The following is a 21,617-nucleotide window of genomic DNA, read 5'->3' as shown; positions in this document are numbered from 1 at the left end:
TAAAAATATCCAGCATTAGGACCAGAGTCCACAAGGAGGACTCAGACCTATATGGGCACCTTTGTCCTGGAACTTACCCAACAGCACCCATTCAGGCAATAAATTGAGGAGATCATCAAATGATAAACTCTAACTTAGATCACACGCCTCAGAAAAGGGCCAAATTTGAAAGAAATACAAGTTTAAGAAATACAACACCACCAAAGCACCACTGGCTATATAAAATGCTACCTAATCACTGCACGCAATCCACAACTGCTGTAAATCATCCCCAAATCCACTAAAATCACTAAACTCCCTAAAGCAATTGAAAAGATCTTGTATTGATACCTAGTTGCTAAGACTCAATAGCTGGCCAATACCAAGTGCAAAAAGAAAAGACTCTTGTACAGAACTGAGGAAGACCACATGAGCAAGACTCCAAAATGCCTATGCTCTTCTTTGCCAATCTTTTCAGAATTTGCAGCAACTATAACAAAAATGGCAGGCTGGAGCAGGCATACTGTAATTTGTTTCTCCCATCTGGAACCTTGTATTTCTGGTCAATCCTAAGAGATAGCAAGGTACAAGGTACCGGTCATTTTTTCCATCATCAAAGCTAGGTTAGAAGATATGACAAAACCTGAAGTAGTTGTTTCCGAGAAAATGCATCACCAAAACTTTTTAGTAAAAACCTTGCACAGCAAAATAACCTACTAGAGGAAAAGAGACACCTCCAAAATCACAAGGGGCAATCAGAAGGTATTGTGGAGGAAAGGGGAAAAAGAAGTTGCACTGTCAAAGAAACACCTCAATAATGAAGGGATGCCCCAGGCCAGGCAGACTTTGGTGTTATTATAGCAAATCTATGGCACTATCAAGTCAAAGGAAAAGGATTTCTCCACCTCAAGTTACATCAAACTTTAACAGGTACTCACTGTCACTGCAAGTAAGAGCTGCAGGAAAAAAAAAAAAAGTTTTTTTTTTCCATATGTGTATGTGTTTGTGTATATATGTCTTTCTTCTGGCTCTCAATCCAAGCTCTGAGAACCTATGAAGGCATTCTCTAATATTCACAGTAAGATCAGTGCCTGAATTTGACTTGAGAGTCAAGCCATCTCCAAAGTATGTCTCTGACTAAGGAGAGCTGGGCAAAGCAGAGGAGTACTGAAAGTCATGAGGGATGAGTCCCAGCACTGTGATCCGCTTCTCTACCTCAGCACCAGGAGACATACAAAGCCTAACTTGTATGAAAGATTCCAGTGACAAAAAAGCAAGTCCTATGGTAGAGGACATTACCTGCTACAGACAGATGCTCCTAGAACAAAGGTGGAGGATCAGGAAGAGGTAAAAGTGGGCATGGACTTCCTTAGATAAAATCCCATAGTAGCAAGAGACTTTCTCTTCACTTATCCCTGTTTGTTTTACAAGCAGAAATCATTAACGCTGAAGAAGGGGCCAAAGAACAGAACTCCACGGCCACCGTAAGGAAGAAAACATGCCGACTCAAACAATTTCTTGTCATACAGCCACTTCGAGTGTGAGTGGGCACACAGAAATACAGATTTTGTTGAAAGATTCTACAGAATAACTGTTAATTTCACTTTTGTTAGTTCCGAAGACAAGCACTATGTTTTGCAAGGTCTGTGCTATATCCCGTGTACATAAGAGCAAGCCAGCCCTAAACTAAAGAATGTACTTCCTTCAGAAAAAGGAAGAGGAAAGTTCACAGCCCTTGCTTCTAGGACAAGATGACACCAAATGTGCCTGAAGAAGATGAATGCACCATACCATACTCAACTTCGTCCATTTAAGAAACTTACATCAGGATTACTTGTTCCGGAAGCAAGAAAGGCAATAGTGCCAGGAAATCCATATGTAAACATATGCCTCATGGAAAACAAGTCAGGAGAGTCTTTGTTTTTAAGCATAACAAAGCATTGAAGCCAAAATTTTAAACATAAAATAGCTGTGTACTGTTACTATTTTTAAAGTTCTTAAAAATAAAGGGCTAACATGAAACAAGTCCCTCCAGCAGTATAAGCCTGCAGTACTTAATAGCTTGATCTTTACTTGAAGAACATTTAGGATTCTTAGAAGCACTTAGCGTTAACTTAATCTTAGACTACTTGCACGTAAAGCAAAGAAGATGAGCTAAGTAAAGTAAAAACATCATTTAAAGGCATAAATTCTTTTATAATGGCTTAATAATGGATGCCTATCCTAATTAAAAGCACTCATTATACCATAAGCATAGTGTATTACAACACACAAGTGGTTTGCTTTTATTAGTGTTTCAGTAAATGAGAATTTTCATTTAGAGTGAGATTTACACAATGCAAAAATGTAGCAATTATTAGTGTTTCTTCTTACATCACACCACAAGAAGAGTCAAAGTTCCCATTTAAGGTATACGAAATGTATTTCTTCGCTATCTTAGCCATCCAGCTTACTAAAATATGCCAACCTTGTGTTCAGGTCACTGTACAAGTTCAGCCTAAATGAATGTTTCTACAAGAGCAGCAAGAAAAACATCAGCTAGAGGAAGCCACCACAATTCAGCGATTACCTGCACCCAAGAAGCAGCTTTGTTAGCCCAACTAACAGGCAACCACGCGGCTGACAGGCTGGGCATTTGGGTCATGGCAGACACCCCGTTCTCCCCAACAGCATTTCAGTGACAAAAGTCAAATCTGCGCATCGGTGATGAGCTACCGGCAAAAACGCCCTGTTAAGCCTTGGCTCGAGCTCTCGCCGCTCGAGACCGTGGATGCAAAGAGCAACCACAGGCCTCACCTGCGACACAGGCTACCGGCTGCCTCGTGTCATTAGGTGCCACTGCCCGAAGACACATCAACGGCCAAGTTATCTTTACTGTCGATGGAAACGTCACCGTGCCCGGTCTCCTTTTCGCCCTCAAGCCCATGGCGCTTCCAAGGAGCCAAACGCTCGATTTTCCTCACGGACCGGGCAAGCAGGGCCACCTGCACTCTCTCGAAGGACACGGGGAGCAGCGGAGCAAGCACACGGCTTCGCACCCAGCCAGGGCGGCGAAGCCACCTGCTGCTGCGCCCCAGCGCGGCCGCCCGGCCTCCCCCGCCCGCGGCTCAGCGCCGCGCCGGCCGCCGCCGCCCTTCCCCTCCCCCCGCCGCCCACACCGCGAGCCCGGGACGCGCCTCACCCGGCCGGGGCGCGCGACGCAGCGGGCACGGCAGGCGGCACACCCGCCGGCCGCAGCTCTGCAGCAGCATGGACGCCATCTTGGCGCTGCCCGGCGGCGGGCTAGCGGCGGCGGCGGCAGACTCCCGGCCGCGTCATGTCCCGTCGCCCAGGCCTCACGCTGCGATCCCCAGACACCCAGAAGCGCCGAGCCGCAGCCGCCGGCCACATTTGCATAGTGCCGCCCCGGGGAGCCGGGCACGCCGGGAACTGTAGTCCTCGCGGGCGCACGGTAAGCCGCCGCGGTCGGGCGCGCGGAGCACGCCGGGACCTGTAGTCCTAGGTGGTATCCGTCGACGGGAGGGGGCCGGGGCGCGGTGCATGCTGGGAGACGTAGTCTTCCGTGAGGCGCGGCGACCGTTTAACCGTTTCGCCTCTCTGGCAGCCCTGGTGCGCGCAGGGAGGGGCGCTGCGGGGCGGTGCAGCCAGAAACCCACCAACAAACCCGGGTTAGAGCAGCGGTTCCCGAGCTTTGGGGGCTCCAAAGGGTCCTGTGAACCACCATGCAGGCAGACCAGGCTTGTTTACCTGACGGCAGAGCACCAGCGGCCCGGGCTCGCAGTCCGATAATCCCCAGCGATGCTGAGGGCGGCGAAGCTGCTGGCAAAGAGAAGGTCACAGAGACCGTCTGCTCTGACAAATCCGTTTTCCAGAGTAGAGTGTGCTATTACCCTTCGTGAAACTGCTCTTAGAAATTAAGGCCAATACGGCCAACAAGTACCTCAAACATTAAGCACCATATCAATAACAAGACCTATGTATAATGATGTTCTGTGAATAACAGCTGGTTACAGGCAGATTTGGGGCCAAAGTCTGGCATATATGCTAGTGTTAAGTACTGCTTAGCAGACCTTAACAGCATGGTCTGTTTTCTGTATGCATGCATGCTGCCTGCTCTTTTTGCAGGACACGACAGAAAAAACACCTTTTCATGGAGCTTTGCAGATAGATATTTTAGATATAAAATCGTACATAAATTATTCAATCATCAGCATATCCTTTGGTAGTACTGGTTAATAGTTTGCCCACCAGTAGGATGGTATTCTTCAAATATCAATCTGCTCCTGATCAGCATTATGATCTTTTATCAAATATGTAAGTGCTCAGTTAATGCAGTATTAAATACTTCAATTTATTTTGCTTAGCTTTTAAATGTATAGACGGACACGGAGAATAACCACGGTCAAACTGCAAAAAACGTAGTTTAATCTGAGAATAGTGATTTTTTTTAAAGAAAGCATATGAGATTTGGGTGACGATGAATGCCTTCCTTGCTCTAAAATGGGGGAGAAGCTGCTGCAAATATTTTTCAACAAGATGGCTGACACCCACTTTCAACAAGATGGCTGCCTCTAGAACAGTGCTGAACCCACAATTAAAGATACTGTCGCTTTAGACTGCTTAAATTTCACAGGCTATTTATAATGCCAGGCATTTCATCACCTACACACCTGCCTAAGCCCTAAATAAAATAGGTCCTTATTTTCTTTGTCTGTACAGGGTAGCAGAATCTTCAGATTTGACCCAAAGCATGAATGACTGCAACAGTATCTTATATAGCAGGGTAAAGCACACTTGTTTCTGAGTCATTTTTTCACACTGGAGACTTGGCAAATGCAGGAAATTAATTGTTAATCTTTTGAAGTTCTTTTATGTATTCAAAGAAAATCCTCAGGTTTCTCCTAAGTATGAAAAATCTGGGATAAATTTATACTACTTTTATTTTTCTTTCAAAAGAATATGTGAAGATGGGGTATTCAATTGAGCAAATTCTCAATAAAATCCAGATACTACATTTTTTTCACTTATATCTTTAGATAATCATGGCTACAAAAAGAGTACTGCTTTTTAAATTTAGTGCTTATAACAATTTAATTGGTATTATTATTTATGTACTTATTAGAGGTTGTTCTAAAATGTTAAGCTCCCAAATGCATTGAAAATTTTTACACAGCTGTTTGCTTTATAGTGCTTAAATACGCAATACATTTAAATGGTTAAAACTGTTTAAAATATGTAGTTTAACAGTGGTGCATTATGTTAATACGGCAATCTTAAAAAACAACAATAACGAAAAAAACAGTATCTTCCCAATCTGTACATTCCTCTCACTAGGCTGGGTTTGTATCCTTCTCTTGTTATTCTTTTTTCTTTATGGTTGGCTGACAACTAAACCAAATGAAATAGGGCAACTAATGGCAGATCCTCTAACAAAGCTGCTTAATTATGTAGAAACATTGTATGAAGTCTATACAACACAAATAATGTGCTGTGAAGTCATTAAACTAGTGACAAGAGATATCAGACAGCAAAGAGATGATTACAGAAGACTCAGTACATTTAAGCAAGCAAGTAACCAGACTTTGAATAGTTTCATTAATTTCAGCGCTATTCAGTATTCAGTGTGCCAGACAATGTACATACATGAGCCTTTCCAGAACTGAATCAGTTATGTTTTTTGTACACTCTTTTTGTACACTCTTTTGTTCCAGGTTTGTTTATTTCTGGAAGTTACAGCTTTCTACCATAAAAGGAAATATGCATTCTGTGAAAAGTCACTAAACAGATGCACAGTTTCAAAATACTAATCGATTTTGTACACTTACCAAGCATTGTGGAATAATGCTTAAAAAAATGTTAAGTAATAATGATTTTAAAGTACTTGTATGAATTGTTGCCCTATGAAAAAGCCTAGTGACTGTAGGTTATACATAAGCCCTCCATGCAGGTCAGTTTTTGCTTTAAAGAAAAACATCTTCCAGTCTGCTCAGACCAACAGTCTAAGAGTTCACACAGAAAACACTCATCCCAGGAATAAAATGTGATATACATAGTTCCTAGGGTTTGATTTTAAAAAACCTTAGGTTGCTACAGCCATATTAGACCTGATTCTTAAAGCAACCATCTTGTTTGAAAAGTTGTCAGCCATCTTGTCAAAAATCATGTGTTTTGTAGCAAGAGTAGGCTGGGAATCTAAAAGGAAGAAATATAAGCCCTTCTCTCCAGCCAGATTTAGTACAGATCTGAGAATGATGAAAACTAATGCAGTCTTTAAACAAAATCTAGACTATTATTTCATATTAAACATCCTTTTCTTCCCCCCTGAATGTTAAATAGAAACACAAGCAAGTTGAGAGCTGTCTAAAGAATTACAAAACAGACAAGCCCCAAACAACAGGAAATTATGATGCCTGTAATAATCCGTTGGAATATCAAAACATATATTTCACTGATACATGAACAAAGCCAGGTGATATGAAAAAAGAAAAAATGTTTTATTTGTCTAAGAAGGTTATGTTCATAAGACCTGTAAAAGAATATGCCTATACCTGTATATTGCTTGCATAGAAATGAAAAAGGAGCAGATGAACATAAAATTCTCTTTGAAGAAGTTAGAGATCTGTCTAGACTTGAGGGGCAAATGTCAGTATGAACAGGGTGCAAATTAGAAGTACGGTAGCTAGCTATATATGCAGTAGTCTCTTTCAGAAAACCTCCATCTCCTATTGCAACAGACTTCCAGTAGTAAATAATTCTAAAAAATTCTTAGCATTGTCCCTTACTCCTTCCCACTTTGCAACAACCCCTAATGGGTGATAGGCGAATGCTTATGGGGAAAACAAGGAATCTGCGTGGCTAAAACCGGATTCCCCTGTGGCCTGCCAAATTCCTGTGCAGTTAGAGGGGGCATCCCTCTGTTCTCACCATGGTTGTTGCCCCCTCCTCGAGCACTTCCTAGATCATTTTCCTGGTGATTTTTTTGAGGATGGATAACAGGATTCTCAGTCCTGACTTCAGATATATGGTTAATTGCGCTTTAACTTGTGAAAATGGTTATGTAGCAATATCAAACACTCAGGCCAGAGCCGCCACATTCATTGCACAAACAAGGCCTCGCTTCCCCGAATGACAGGCTGAGCTGGCAGCAGAGGCAGGAGAGATCAGGGAAATAGGGTGGAGGGGAAGGAGGTGGCAATGCATGATGCTCTGGGCTGTAAGAGGAGGTGGGAGCATCGATGGGAGACAGGTTTGCCACTGCTCTGCTGAAGTATCACGTTTGTGTGCACAGTTGTGACTCTGAGCTGTGGAGTGGTATGGGTCCATATACAGTGTTTAAAAGTAGGATTAAGCTTTTAGTCTTTAAAATCTGTTTCCATGGCAATCCCCATGTTGTCTCTTTGAATAGAGTTGGCTATATGGGATTAACATCATCTTTATTCACCATCATCCAGCATAAGTTTGGGAAAAAATGGCATTATTCTTGCACTGTTACCACACAAAACGGAGGAGAAAAACAGTACATTATTAGTAGTTCTTTTAAAAATACTCCCATTCATAATTACAGATTTTTGGAGGAGATGTCCAGGAAACTAAAGCATGTTGCTTTGTAAATGTTAAAGCCCAAAGGTAAAAGTTCAAGTGGGAGCTGCATTACAGACTTGCTCTCTGTGTATGACTCCATCACAAGTTCAGTCCTGCCTATAACGTGCTAAAACCCAGTGGCAGTGCCTACACATTAGCAACAGCACAGAAACAATCTGTATTGGGTGCCTTTTCCAATAACATGCGTAAAAGCTATTCCGAGATTTCCATGGCAGTAGTAATGTTCAGTAAACAGTCATTCCAGACCTAAGCATAATTACCTGTTCAAGTTGAAAAGCAATACTTTTAAGAGATTGCATAGATTTGACCCATATTTGCCCTATGAAGTAACCGATTACGCTGCCAATACTTAAATTTGACATTTAGGCAGACATGGAGAACACAGCTGGGGGAGTTCAAACAGATAAGGTATAAAATCTTCCAAACTGAGGACAAAGTAGCATTTGCAGTTCACAGAGAAAAATCGTAGAGATGCTAGTTTTAACCAGCAGAGGGAGCTTATGTGAAACAAACAGGACGAAAAGCTGCGTAATCTTTGCACAAAGCAGCCTTTTTGGGCGCCACTATCTACTGGACTGGAGGAGGACAGGGGGAAAAAGCTAGAAGGTTCTGGCCAAGGTAGGGCAGAAGAGGAGGGAGGACAGACAGCGTTCAGGCTAAATGCAGAGCAAGAAAGAAAGAATGTAGCTATAATGATAAACTGATAGAGACCTTGAAAAATCTGAAAAAAAAAAGACAGAAAGAGTCTCTAGGGTTAAAAATGCACCTGTTAATTCCAGATGATATGAGGAAGTCTGTTGCTGCAACAGTGTTACCAGTGCTGTATTCGAAATCACCTGTCATGCCTCCAAAGTCATCAATTTGATTTTATGAATGACCGGCTTTAAAAACACATATTTTGAGTTATTCTTTGCCTTCAGGATTTTTGGAATCTTCAAGGTTTGCAAGTTCCTCTCTGCAACTGGAAACACAGAAAGCCGACTATCTCATGCAGTCATCTGCCTCTCAGAGTCAAGTCTTTGAAAAAACACCGAATGTGTTACCATCAATAAAAGCCTGAAATCTGCCACCTCTGCTTTCATAAACCCACCATGAAACAAGACAAGGAAAGCAGGCAGCCGCAGGAACACCCCCCTCCTCTCAGATTTAGTAGACCTGATCCTGCACTCGTATATCTCAAAATTCCCATTGAATCAGCCTGTATTACAGGAGCACAGGAAAAATAGGAGGGATCCTACAAACTAAAGGGATGCCATGGAGTTTGCCCTTATTAAAGAAACGGCAGCGAGTCAGCACACCATTTTAGGAGAATTTTTACCTCTGTATTCAAAAAGACAGGGAGAAAAACAGGCAACTTTCAAGGGCCGTTTTGGTGGTGATAACATAAGGCAAGAACTTTCTTTAGCAGTTTGGCAAGGGTGAGGGTGCTTGCGATAAGCACTGATTTAGAGGGGAAAGGCAGGAGGATTCTGGCCAGTCCGGCACATGCACCCGGTTGTACGACAGTGCAGCAGGCACAAAGCTACACAGTCCCATTGTCCCCTAGCCGTCCGGGGGCTTTGTCTGCCTCTTAGGAGGGAAGCACTTCTGTTAAAAGAGCAAATAAGAAAGATATTAAAGATGGATGGGTTGATTTGCTGAAGCCTGATACTTAAAATTCCTGTGCAGAATTTAGCCCTCTTGGGTCTCAGCTATTGCTACCTCTTTCTTGCTGGCTTTGCTGATGATATTATTACTCCTGACTCATATCTCTTCCTAACAAGCAGCCCAAATGACACGTGTTACCTGTCAGAATATGTCTTTCCAACCTTCGAATCACTTTCTCTTGTTTACCTTTTCAGGTTTAAACTTTCTACCTGCATAATCCAGGCCAAGCCTGTAACACAGATCTCACACTTTTTTATCCTGTTCTCCTTGACCTGACTAACATTCCCGTCCTCCGTACTGCCACACAATGACCTCCCCATTCCAGCCTGCAAGCCCACAGCCCCTCCTTTATTCAAGTCAAAGAGCTGCCTTTCTCAAGAGGCCTCCCCACGGAGATAATGAAAAGCAGATTAAGAGATTTTAAAAAAGGAGTTCGTTCCTTTGGAATGGTCAGTGTGCTTTCCCTTTCTACAACTGTCTTCTATACTGTAAATTTTCTAAATTAGTGTTTGCCTGGATGTTTGTGCCTTGCGCTCAGGAGGACCTAAGCTGTTGGGCCCCAGTTCTACAAATGCATATGCATGTATCCCTTTGCTATTACTGACATTAACGGAGCTAGAGTGGTAAAGGAATATGCATGGCTATGTATTTGTAGAACCAAATCTTGGTGCTTGCCAGACAATATGATAAAGCATTAGAAAGGGCTGAAAATAAACATCTTTGTTTTTGTTCTTGTAATGCAGAAAGAATGGCAGCCTCTAAGGCAAGAGAAGCTGTAGCTCTATTGACAGCACTTGGTTTGGACTGATATATAGGTATATGAGAATATTGAGGGGAAAATACCTGGTTAAATCTGATGTAAAACTGCAGAAAAATAACCAAGAGCCAGGAGCACAAGTACATCCCAGTGGTGCTTTGCCAGTATCCTTTCTTTTTCTTATACGGCTGGATTTCAGGCATCAGAAACAGAGGACGCTTTGTCTGGCCTTTCCCATGTAATCAGCAACCTCTCTCCTGCCTGTCTTAGGCCTCCATTCACTTTATGACTATTATAGTATCCCTTAGAGACAGCCTTACGAGGCAGTCATCCCCAAAGTCCTGTTACCTTAAAGCGATTACTTACTTTCTCAGTAATGCATTACGTGCTTTAATCCTAGTTATGTGATTGTATGAAGTGTGGCTAGCAAGTTATTTGCTTATATGAAAATACAAAGTGGACACAAAAGAGCTTTACTGTTGGATCTGAACATTACCCAGGGGAGATAAAGTCCCCCAAAGCAGGCACTCTTCCCTGAATGCAACTTCAGGAGGGAGCTTTGGGTGAAGCCTCAGCTGGGAGATTGCAAACACCTAGTAGTTTGTCGACAGCACTGGACACAGTAAGAGTAACTGTTGGACTACTGTAAGTAATAGGTAAAAAAGAAACCATCCAGACTGCTTGGCAGTCAGGATGACAAGTACCACAGTCATTCCGACACAATACATATTGATCATTTTCTTTTTTAATCGCTAATCCAACAGATACCAACAGAAAACTCCACTCCCCTTCAGCTCAGACAACAGTGCTAATGAAACCACCTCCTCCCCTTTCCGAGGCCTCTCCTCCCAAGGAACAGACATCTAACTCTTGGAGCTGGAAGCCGGTTTCAGTGTGCCAGCTGGGAGTCAGGGCCCTGGGCTGGATCCCAGCACCTGTGCCTAGTTTTCTTACAGAGACGTGGCCAGCTGCTCTTCCAGGTCCTTAAACGTCTTGTACACCCTATTTCTTTTCATTTCTATGGATTACTTTTGATAAGCAATGCAAATGTGTTGTTTATATTTGGATTTTTGTGAGTACGTTATCCTGCATTTACCTTAACTTGGTTTACGTTAAAGATCCTATCAGGGCACTCACAAACACAGAGCCATCCTTAAAACCAGAGTTGTTAAAGGACTCTGCTAGTACTTGGAAACTCTATACTATTTTTGAAGGGAATTTGAAGGTGAGCAGGATATAACTGCAGTCCATTTTGGAAGCTAGTAACAGAGTTTGAGAGGAAGAACTGTTTTTGATGGCTGGTGTTTGTCAGAGAACTTTTCTGGCATTAGGCATGGTAGTAGAGAGTGTAGTTGACCTTGAGGGTTCATGGGCCTAAGATAATTGCTTTGGCTCTGACTTAGTTCACAGCACGTTAGACTAGTCATTTCTGTCTGTGACACCGGACTATCAACTGCAAACTTCCTGTGTTTTTTTCTTGCAGTGTGTATGAAAAAAGTATGCATCTTTTCTGAGTTTGTGTTATGTACTTATTTATCCAACAGTTCTTATGCATAGAGGCAAGGTTAGAATTGAGAGAAGACTGTTACCACTGCTAATAGCTTGCCTCTGAAAAGCCCTGTATCATTCAAGAATCCGAGGGTAAACCGGGGCCAGATTGGGGCCTGCGTTCTATACCACAACAGGAGGGGATACACAGAGGTCTGGAAAATAACGAAGGTGGGAGGAAAGTGGATAGAAAATGGTTATTATCACTGCTCATAATACCACAATAATTTAATCAGTCTATCAGGGCGCAGGGCTTAAAACAAACAGAAGGAAATGCTTTTTCATATGAACTCATTGCCACAGGATGTTGTAAAGCTCATAAGTATAAATAAATATGTTCAAAAAGAAAACAGATAAATTCATTGGAGCTAGGCCTAACAATGTCTCGACAGATGCTTGTCTAGATACAATGTCTGGTTCTGGAAGTCCCTAAACTACTGATTTCCACAGTATCACAGTATTCCAGACACAGCAAGGGAAGAGCTTCTTTTTCTATGCCCTGTTTCTAACACTAAGCATCCATTACTACTTTCCTTCCTGGTTTCCCTTGAGGAAAGGACATGCCAAAGCCTGCTTTGAAGTTTAGGAGCCTTCTCCATTCTGACAATAAAAAGAGGCAAAAATAGGAGAGGGTAAGTGAATACCCAAGGGCAGCTAATGAAAACTGGAGGATGTGCAGTCCTAAACTGGGACCAAAAAGGTGTTTGAGGTGGAATGAAAGGTCATTGTAGGTGGGTTTCAGGCCACTTGACTTCAGGTCAGTCTCACGCTACTTGACTTCAGGCATGCATGGCCAGCCCCAAGCTGGGGGGCTGTGAAAGTTCAGGCAGTCCCAGACCACATGGTGACGAACACAACACTTTCTGCCATCCTTACTACTCCGGGAATTGTTGTCACCAGCAAGAGAACAAACACATTAACAAAGATGGAGATTTTTTTTGAAAAAGTGTAACAAAAGCTAGGTCAGAAAGGGGAAGGATTTCAATCCAGTTAAATTCAATTTAAGTAGGTAAGTCAGACAGTAAAATCCAGTTAAGTTCGGTCCAGCCTGCACAGAATTTTGCAGCATGAAACTCTGTCAGGGTAGGGAAGTCGTGTCTTCTTTGGCTTTCTTACCACAGCGGTTCCTCCTTTGAGATATTTTTGCAAAGTCCAACTTCTGCCATAATCCTCTGGGCAGCAAGTTACAGTCTGTCTCCCTCTAGTGGGTAGTTAACCATGAAAGCAGTGAGGAGACATGCATTAGAAATTTGCGTTGCACTTGCTTCCCATTATCTTCTTTCTTCAATCTGTTTCTTCTTTGTTGTGTGTGATGTCTCTTCCAAATCCATTCACTGTTTTCTTGATACTGTCTTAACATCATGTCTGCTCTTGACAGAATCACAGAATAGCTGGGGTTGGAAGGGAGATGACCTTTGAAGGTCATCTAGTCCAAACCTCCTGCTCAAAGCAGGGTCACCTAGAGCAGGCTGCCCAGGACTGTGACCAGTTGGGTTTTGAATATCTCTAAAGTTGGAGACTCCACAGGTTCTGTGGGCAACCTGTTCCAGTGTTCAACCACCCTCAAAAAAACAAAAAAACTTTTTCTTATGTTCCGATGGAATTTCCTGTGTTTCAATCTGTGCCCAAATGTTTGCTCTCTTCCTCCGTTCTTGTGCTGTGTTAGGAGCTGGGTTGTCTGGGTTTTCTGTTAATATAACTCTGATGTAAGTAGAAGTGAAAGTAGAGAAGCTCCCTAAGAATGTTTTAAGTGAAATATTCCAGAGATTGTTGGTCTTTGCATAAAGCCATGTGTGCAACCCCTGATACTCCAGAGACTTAGAAATCTTGGTAAAAGAAAACCCTCAGACCAAAGTTAAATTGGTTCCTGAGGTTTATCATTGATTTTTCTAACTGGAGTCAGTCAAAAGAATTTTAACACTCAGGTTTTCCTATCCTTAAAACTGATTTATTTGGGTGGAAAATCTGCATTCTGCCTAGTAGTTTGTTTGCTTAACATTTGTTGTTCCATTACTGAAAAAATTAACAGCAAAATACATAAGCCAGCTGTGTTATATCTGAAGTTAGCCCTCTAACAACAACAGTTAACCACCAAAGAGTATTCCCAGAGCAGAGCTGACATTAATTGAGAAAGATAGAGCTTTCAAATATGTCGAGACAAGATGCTATAGAAATTGATTTAACCAGAGCTTGCCTTTTGTCAATGGAACTGCATTTCTATCCTTGCAGACCATATAGACTAGATGCTATTGCTGTTACTCCATTGAGATTAATGGAAATATATTAGGGATGAATCTCAAAGGTGTTTCCTTTCTCTAACTGCTCTGAATTTTTGTCTGTTTAAGCGCATTTCAAAGAACGAGATGAACAAGCCAATATTTTCCAAATGGAAAATGACAGATCTAGTTGGGGAAGATTTTTGTGTTGGGCTTTGATAAGAATACATTTCTCCAGAGGTAGTAGACTTTGTATTAATCATTATCTGTTATCTTTCTGTTTAAAATTTTGAATATTTGAATAAACCAACAGGAAAGACATTTTTCTCAGATCCAAGTACTTTCCCAGATTGCTTGAGGCACTGACCTTCTTCTCAATTCACTGTTGTAATGGTGTTCCTCAGAAACCACTGATTAGAATCCCAGTAGAGTCTTTATTATGACAAACTGAAGTATCACAAGGAGAATCATTAAATGGAGATAAGATAGAAATTAACCAGAACAAGGTAACATCATGGATTATTTGTGCTGAGCACATTCTGCTCCTCCTAACACCTATGCAATCCATATGTTTACATTATTTTGTGGAACAGAAAGCATCATACAAAAATAATTTTGGCATATATATACATGTCAGGATTATCCACAGAGTCATTTTACTTACATCAGTAAAAAATATTATAGCTTTTGTTCCCTTTATTACTGAGATGTCAACATAACTAATTTCATATTACCATAATAAAGATGAAGTGAATTCCAATCCTTCTCATGTATCAGTAACAACATATTTAATTCAGTTGAGGCATTTCATAAACCTGTTGAAGCTAAGAGTTGCAGATGCTGCTGAGACAAGATGTGAAGGCAAGGAGAAGGTACTGCAGGAGAAATTTGCAGCCTCTGCCTCCAGAGCCTTACAAAGTCAGGTTGATGTACAGGAAAGTAAGAATCCAACCTAAGTGTCAGCTTTCAAGATGAGCTTGTAGGGCCAACAGCAAGAATATGTTCCTTTGCTTCCAAATCAAGTACATTTGTTCTGGAATTTATTAATACGCTGTAAACAAAGAAACTTACAGTGCCACAGCCTGTTCTTTATTTAGGTTAGATGAGGGCTCCAGTTGGAATTAAGGATATCAGAACAACTGTACTAGGCTGAACCAAAGGCCTGCTTGTCCCTTTATCCAGTCTCTGATCACAGCCAGGGATGGGTGCTTAGGGAAAGAGCATGTGAAAAAACAGGGCAAGCATAGAGCGTTGCTGCCATTAGCCTACTCCGCCTGCAGCGATGAGTGTTGTATTTCATCACTGCAGATAAAGAAACGTGGAAGGTAGTCTAGTGGTCTGAGCACAGAGCTGGGAGCTATGAATCTGCGTGTTTCAATCTTGGCTCTGTCACCAAGGTTACATCTGTATTGCTGCATCCCAGCTCACGTGCATAAGTACTTGTGGCAAACCTGTCTTCAAGCCTCCTCAGTGTCAAGGCACACTGCACCCACACTCATGTATCCACGTTCAAATTCACACTGTAGTTGACTAGTTCTGGTATTCGGATTTGGAGAGATTTGTCCCTGCCTAATGAGCTGCTTAACATCTGTGTTTGTTTCCTGGAGAGCTGCATAATATGCCAGTGCGCTTCTTATGGGGCCTCTTTGTCTCTCCCCCATTCCTTCTGGTTCCTGTATTTTTCATCATATATGGTCTTTCTGGTCCTTGTGCTTTGTCTTCAGCTTGTCATCCCTCAGTTCCTATGCTCCAGAACAACAGGCTCTGAGCAACGTAAAATCTCCACAAATGTTTTCCCTGGACTGCTTAGTCCTAGTCAAGGTCATTCTGTCAGGTAGTGTGGAGAGGGTGACTCTTTCAAATGTCCCAGCTATAGATGCTGATAGAAAGGTGATACTATTAGTTTTCCAGTACAACCAGAATGGTAATGTTTAAGGTCCCCTTAAAACTTCCCAACAAAAATTTTGTTTAAAAACTATGCTGAAGCAGGCCACCTGGCTTCAGGAGCACTCAGTACCATTCCCAGTACCATGAGATCATTCCTGAACAGATCCTTAGAAACTGAATCCATCAGCTGTAGGCCCACTTCTGGGCTTACAACATCACAGTCTGTTACTGAAACTCTGCCTCTTCCATCTCCTCAGCTGTCTCCTCCAGCGCGAGGGTTGTTCCCACCTCCTTTGGCCTACTTAAACCGTCCTTCCCAGAAACATGTCATAGAGGACTGCGAGCTCCACACTCAGGGCACTGCCCTGATCATTACGAAACAGGCAGGTAGATGGGGAATCACTAGAATTACTGCTTCCATCCTTAACCTTGCGGCAGAGAACCTTTAGCAATGTGATGCGTTACTAGCCCCATATACCCATTGGACATGGCCCCATCTCTGCAAGCTCATTCAAGCTGGATGGATCGAAGGGCAGATTTGAGCTGTTTCTCCCCAGTTCCTAAATCCTCCCAAATTCTTGTACCTGAGGTTCAGCAGAACCCTGGAGAGCTCCTCCTCCTCGCGGTGGCCTCCAGCTGTCAGTCTGCGCTGGGCCGGTGCTCAGGAGCTGGGGGAAGCCACGTGCACATCAAGGTTGGTGTGCACCAGCCTGCGCAAAGCTCATGGGAATTGCAGAGCCGGTGAAAAGGAAGTAAGCTAGTAGACAGGCTGGGACATACAGGCCCTGGTATATTAGCTGTCGGTGGAGGGCTGTGTGAATGTATAATAAACAAAAAAGTACAGGTACCCATGCTTTGGCTGTTTCCCCAGAGTAAAGTGTGTGAGTAGGAATGCATTTGCTTTACACTGTCCTGTGAGCGCAGGTTCAATATACACATTAGCAAGTATTTAAGGGTTGTATGTATAGATGATAGAGGAATTTAGACAACAATATGAATAATATACATGGATGATACACACCAAATCCCATCGCTCTGATCCCAATCCCAAATCCCTTAACTTCTCAGCATTACAATTCCATAAGCCATATGTTATTATAAGAAACAGCATTTGTCATGTACTTTGAGTATGAAAAATGATGTTAATTGTTAGGCATTACTACCTAATGTAAAAATTACATCCCAATGTTAAGAATTCACAATGATTTAATATTAACTTGTTTAATAAGATAGCTTTGCAAAAGTGATATGTTTTTCTTTTACATTTCTACTACAAGAGTTTTGTTATTACTTTGATTATTAAAATTCCTCCTGCAACAAAGGTGATTCAGTGGTTCTGCAAACCAACCTGATCTCTAGAATGTTATAATTTGACAATTTCAAGGCATTTCAACACAGACCTTATACATATGTCATATATCGCATTGCAGATTTCATCCAATAGCAGAAAATGTACTCTGAATGCAATATCATCTTATCAGTATTCCAGCACCATAAGCTTTCTCACTGCAAGCAGGGTACTGTTCATTACAATGAAACTGAAAATGGAATAACTGAAGGATTGATTTATATGACCTTCGCTCAGGAATGTTCTAATTCTGACATAATCTCTCTGACTGAAATCCTAAACATTGTATAATTTTGATTTATTACCCTTAAAGAAGGAGCTTAGATTTAAGGATCAACAGAATACCTAGCGTGAAAAAGAGTGGTGCAACAGCTCAGGAATACTGCAAGAAAATGCAGATTGATCATGTGACTCTACTCCAAACATTGTCTCAGCCAGCAAATCCAAGAGCGGGGCTGAAAGCGAGTGGAAAAACATTATGCGGATATTTTCACAAATCCACTCCGTTGCTCAGAAATATCTCTTGGTTATATGCATTTTTACAGCAACAATAAGAGCATCTCAATACGTTAAACTATGAACCAGTCTGTTTACTAATAGTAGCAGAAAGTGTTTAGTAAAACAATGAATTTGTGGCAGAACAGGGCCAGATCCTGATTCCTGATATACTCCCCAAAAGGCTGAAAAGCTGCTTTACCAGGCAGCTCCTCCCACACCAGCAGTGTAATCTATTCTGCTTTATCCCGTCCTAACATCAGCTTGTCACAGGGATCTGGAGAAGGTTTATCTACAGTGGGAGGGCATGTTGGACCTGTCCCTGACTGCTAGCAGGTGAAAGTTAGAAAAAGAAGCCAAAGCAACGTGCTTCATAAAAATAATAACTGATATCTTTAAAGCAAAATAGTTAAGATTTAAACAAAGTAGAACTCCTGTTGGATTGAAAGGTAAGACAGATTGGGTTTGTTATCTAGTGGGTTTTTTGGAGAGGTAAAGAGAGCAATTGAAAGAAAGTATAGATATGAACTATTGACAGCCAGAAGACAAAGTAGTTGATAAGTCCACATTAAAAGCCTAATGCACAGCCCTACTGTCTTACAGAATAAAAATTGGTAGGTCATTTAATTTTAAGCAGACTTAGAAACAGAAATCTGCCCCCCTCCAACCTTTTTTCTTGTCTTACAGTTCAGTGAAATGAATGCTTGCCTCCTTCCCTCCCACACGCTCAGCTCTCAGTTCCCACTTAGGCACTTCCTAGTCCTGTTTTGGGCAAATCCTTATCTTATCCTTCTCTTGCAAATCCTTCTTCTCTAGAGCACTTAACAGCCTCCCCTTTCACAAATTCCACCTTTTACCAGTGAAGCCTCATCAGTCTTACTTTATCCTATCTGGAAAATTGAGGGGTTTATTTTAGAAATAATTCTTTTTATTCAGTGCATTTTGCAGCTGGTATGACTACTTTGTCTAATTCTAGCAGATGGTAGTCTTCTCTAAGTGGGAACATTGTCTGCTCCAGTGTATTGCACAGTGCTAGTCCAAGCATATTATTCTCACCCAGGAATGGGCTTGTTCGTTGTTACTCCCAAAAATCAAACATTACACAATTCCTCCAGCATTTATCCCTTATGGACAGTCTGAGCTACAGCTACTGCAGCCACCGTGAAAACATAACAGCCTCAGAGAGATTATTCCTTCCTTCCTGAATACGTTAGAGTGGATATACCAGGAACTAAATGTGTGCCTAAGGCATAGCAGGAAGTGCCTGATTCTTTTTATGTATTTGTAGAAAGGAAAGAGGAAAAAAAAGAAAGAGAGAGGGAGAACTTAAGGGGAGATCAAATTTACGACGTTTGTTCCCTTTAGCTGTATGGATACGGTTTTCAAGAGTAATAAAAGAAATTTTTATAAGACAAATTGTTTTCTACTAGGACAATATTAAGACCTGTTAGCACTGGACAAAGGAGAAAAAAACAGTGCATATTACTTTTAGAATTAATTATCATCATAATTGCATGTGGTGCGTAACAACATATATGAATACGGTACAGACAGAATTTGAGTCTTTGGCCTAGAGAACTTAATGTAAAGCTCAGTTCTGCAAAAAAATCCTGGCATGCTTGAATTGCAGCATGAGTTGTTTATTGGATTCTCAGATGAATGCATTTATCAGTAGGAAAATCAAAACAGCAGAGGAAGCAATATAGTCTTAGATTTCCCAATATGAATTCATTAGCGGAGTCAATTCTGAACTCGGCTTGGCATCTTATCCACCGGACAACACTCCCTTTCCAGCAAAATGACAGACGATCGTAAAAGCTTAACAGCGTTTTGCTACGCTGGTAGAGCAAATAGGGATGGGATTGAAGAGGAGGATGGTACTTCTTCAACCAACGGCAAATCATTAAGAATGAGAGATTAGGACTAGACTTTATTACGGTGATTGTTATCATCACCCTCAACAGCAGCTATAAAAAGCTCTAAGTCAAATGGCTCTGACTCACTTGCTGAAGCGTGCTCGTATCTGCGGAGGAAATTTGGGGCATGGGCTGTCGCTGGTGGCTAATCCCTGCAGAACAGGTGCACAGCAGTTTGCCAGTCCCGCTTCATAGCAGGGCTGGGAGCCAGGGGATGCAGCTCATAAAAAGGATGCCCATTTGGAAAAGAGCTGGAACAGAACAAGAAAGGGCACGGCCTGTTTTGGCACGTCTTCTGGGTGGCCTCCGCTGGTGAAGTTCTGGTGACTCAGGAGAATTTGGAAGCCTTGCTTCCCTCGGGGCACGTCAGTGGTGATACCCTGCAGGTCCGTGCCCAGGATCAACTTCGCCTGTGGTACAGCAGCAATTCTTGTAGTATTTTTGCAGCCGGTATGTTTATAATTGTAAATTTGGCTGATTTTCTATACACTGGTGACTGTGAACATTTTAGAAAATCGCTAGAATGCTCACGTAGCAGATCAGTCTAACCTGACGAACATCAAAGCAGGTTTATCGAGCCCTTTCAGCCCAGAAGGCAGAAATATTGCAAAATTGACTTTCAAATGACTGAACAAGGAATACAGACTCAAAATCTCAGCTTTGGCAGATGCTAAACCCACGATCATTTCATCTGCAGTGGCATTCAGGTGTCTGAGTAGATCAACTCAAGCAGAAGGAAACCCATCTGAAAAATTACTGCTCCTATTTGACTAGTCCAAATTGGTCGCTTCTGAATGAGAGAAAAACATGCTTTTTACATTGTAATTCTTTTCAGTGATTCAGATACACCTATAAAAAATTACATATTTTAGAGCTGGGGGGACCCTCTAGTCAGACCTGTATCAGACTGAGCAAAAGACTTTTCTGAAGGGAATTCTCTTCTGAAGTAGAACATACCTTTCAGTACCATACACCTGCCCGATTAAAATATTTCCATTGATGGAGAATCTACCAAACACAATTTTATTATGATCACAAAAAAACTATTTCTGTGTGTTTATTATCAACCTGAGCTGTAAAAATGTTAATATTAGTGATTACGAAACTTGAGAACAACACAAAAAAAGATAAAGAAAACAAGAGGGAAACGAAGCGGCTGAAATTCCTGGTTCCCATTGATTGCCAATAGCTGCTAGTGTTAAATTAAGAGGTTATTTTATTGTCCTCTGCAACCAAGCTCAGCCATACTCCATTCAATAACCAATAATTTAGGTCTGTGAGTTAATAATAATTACAATAAAAGTATTCCCCATTTCCTGGCATGCTGTGTTTATTTTAGGATGTTAACACAGCAGTCCAAACACAACACATAAGACTCCCTCAGGGCTTTCTGTCTCACATCTCAGGCCTTCTGTTTCTTCATAAGCTTTAACAACCACAATTCTAAGAGATATAAATAGTCCGAAGCACAAGAGAATCTCTTCTCCCTGGCAGAATCTTTATTTACAAGCTGTACCAACCTAAGCGGGCCAAATAGTCCCTTGCTGGCAGGTTAATAAGGCCCACCTGCCAATTAAACCCACCAGCGAACTCCACGGGGCCTGCATAAATCCAGAAAGTCTGGACAAGACGAGATTTTCTCCCGAGGAGCCACGCTGAGAGGCAATACGTGTAGTCCAAGAGGGATTTGTCTTATGAGCTCCAAAGTGCTCGTACACCTGGCGCATGCTCATGGCAAGAGGGAAATGCATGGTTCCTTCCTTCAGAAGACACCATTTTTTAGCATTTATCTTTCATTATTGCTTACAGGCCACTACCACTTCGAGGGCTACTGTATTGCTGCCATGCAAACGTGGAGGACTGTTCAGTCCCTGCCCTTGGGAGTTTTTAAAGGACAAGTATAGCTGCATCGTAAATCAAATGTTTAAAATTATTTAAAGACTTAACATACAATTAATTTGCCTACAATGCCATGAAAGGGACATGGAAGAATAGGATAACCCATCATTTGTGCTGGCCTGGAAATTAATTGTTACAAGCCGCGGTGCATTTTTAAATTAATATTGACCACTGTCAAAGCGGAATTCTGTTCCAAGACCTTAACTGTTCAAATGTTTAGTCGCAGCTAAATGTTCCCGCCTGAACTGACAGCTTTTACTGTGTGCCAGCTAAGCCCAGCCCTAGCAACTGCCCCAGCGTCGGCATATCCACAGACCTTTCCG

The 21,617-nt window shown here is 41.9% G+C and overlaps 2 protein-coding genes across 5 annotated transcripts in view; one reads left to right on the top strand and one right to left on the bottom strand.

Moving 5' to 3' along the window:
* LETM1 (leucine zipper and EF-hand containing transmembrane protein 1) overlaps positions 1–3,289 on the bottom strand; it is a 35,229-nt gene extending 31,940 nt beyond the window's left edge. For 2 of the 4 annotated variants that reach the window (XM_026112667.2, XM_026112668.2), the window contains exon 1: positions 2,776–2,920. In XM_026112667.2, the coding sequence (XP_025968452.2) occupies positions 2,776–2,905 (130 nt within the window). In that variant the 5' untranslated portion in view covers positions 2,906–2,920. Of the gene's footprint in view, positions 1–2,775; positions 2,921–3,155 lie in introns of those variants that run through there. The other 2 variants (XM_064511540.1, XM_064511539.1) reach the window with 2 other exon arrangements.
* A 35-nt stretch (positions 3,290–3,324) lies between these two features.
* NSD2 (nuclear receptor binding SET domain protein 2) overlaps positions 3,325–21,617 on the top strand; it is a 107,151-nt gene continuing 88,858 nt past the window's right edge. The window contains exon 1 of the mRNA XM_026112665.2: positions 3,325–3,430. The gene's annotated coding sequence lies outside the window, so the exon portion shown is untranslated. The remainder of the gene's footprint in view (positions 3,431–21,617) is intronic.

This window comes from Dromaius novaehollandiae, chromosome 4, assembly GCF_036370855.1.
Source record: "Dromaius novaehollandiae isolate bDroNov1 chromosome 4, bDroNov1.hap1, whole genome shotgun sequence".
NCBI lineage: Eukaryota > Metazoa > Chordata > Aves > Casuariiformes > Dromaiidae > Dromaius > Dromaius novaehollandiae.
Note: the sequence above shows the minus strand (reverse complement) of the source record. Positions and strands in the feature narration are given on the sequence as shown.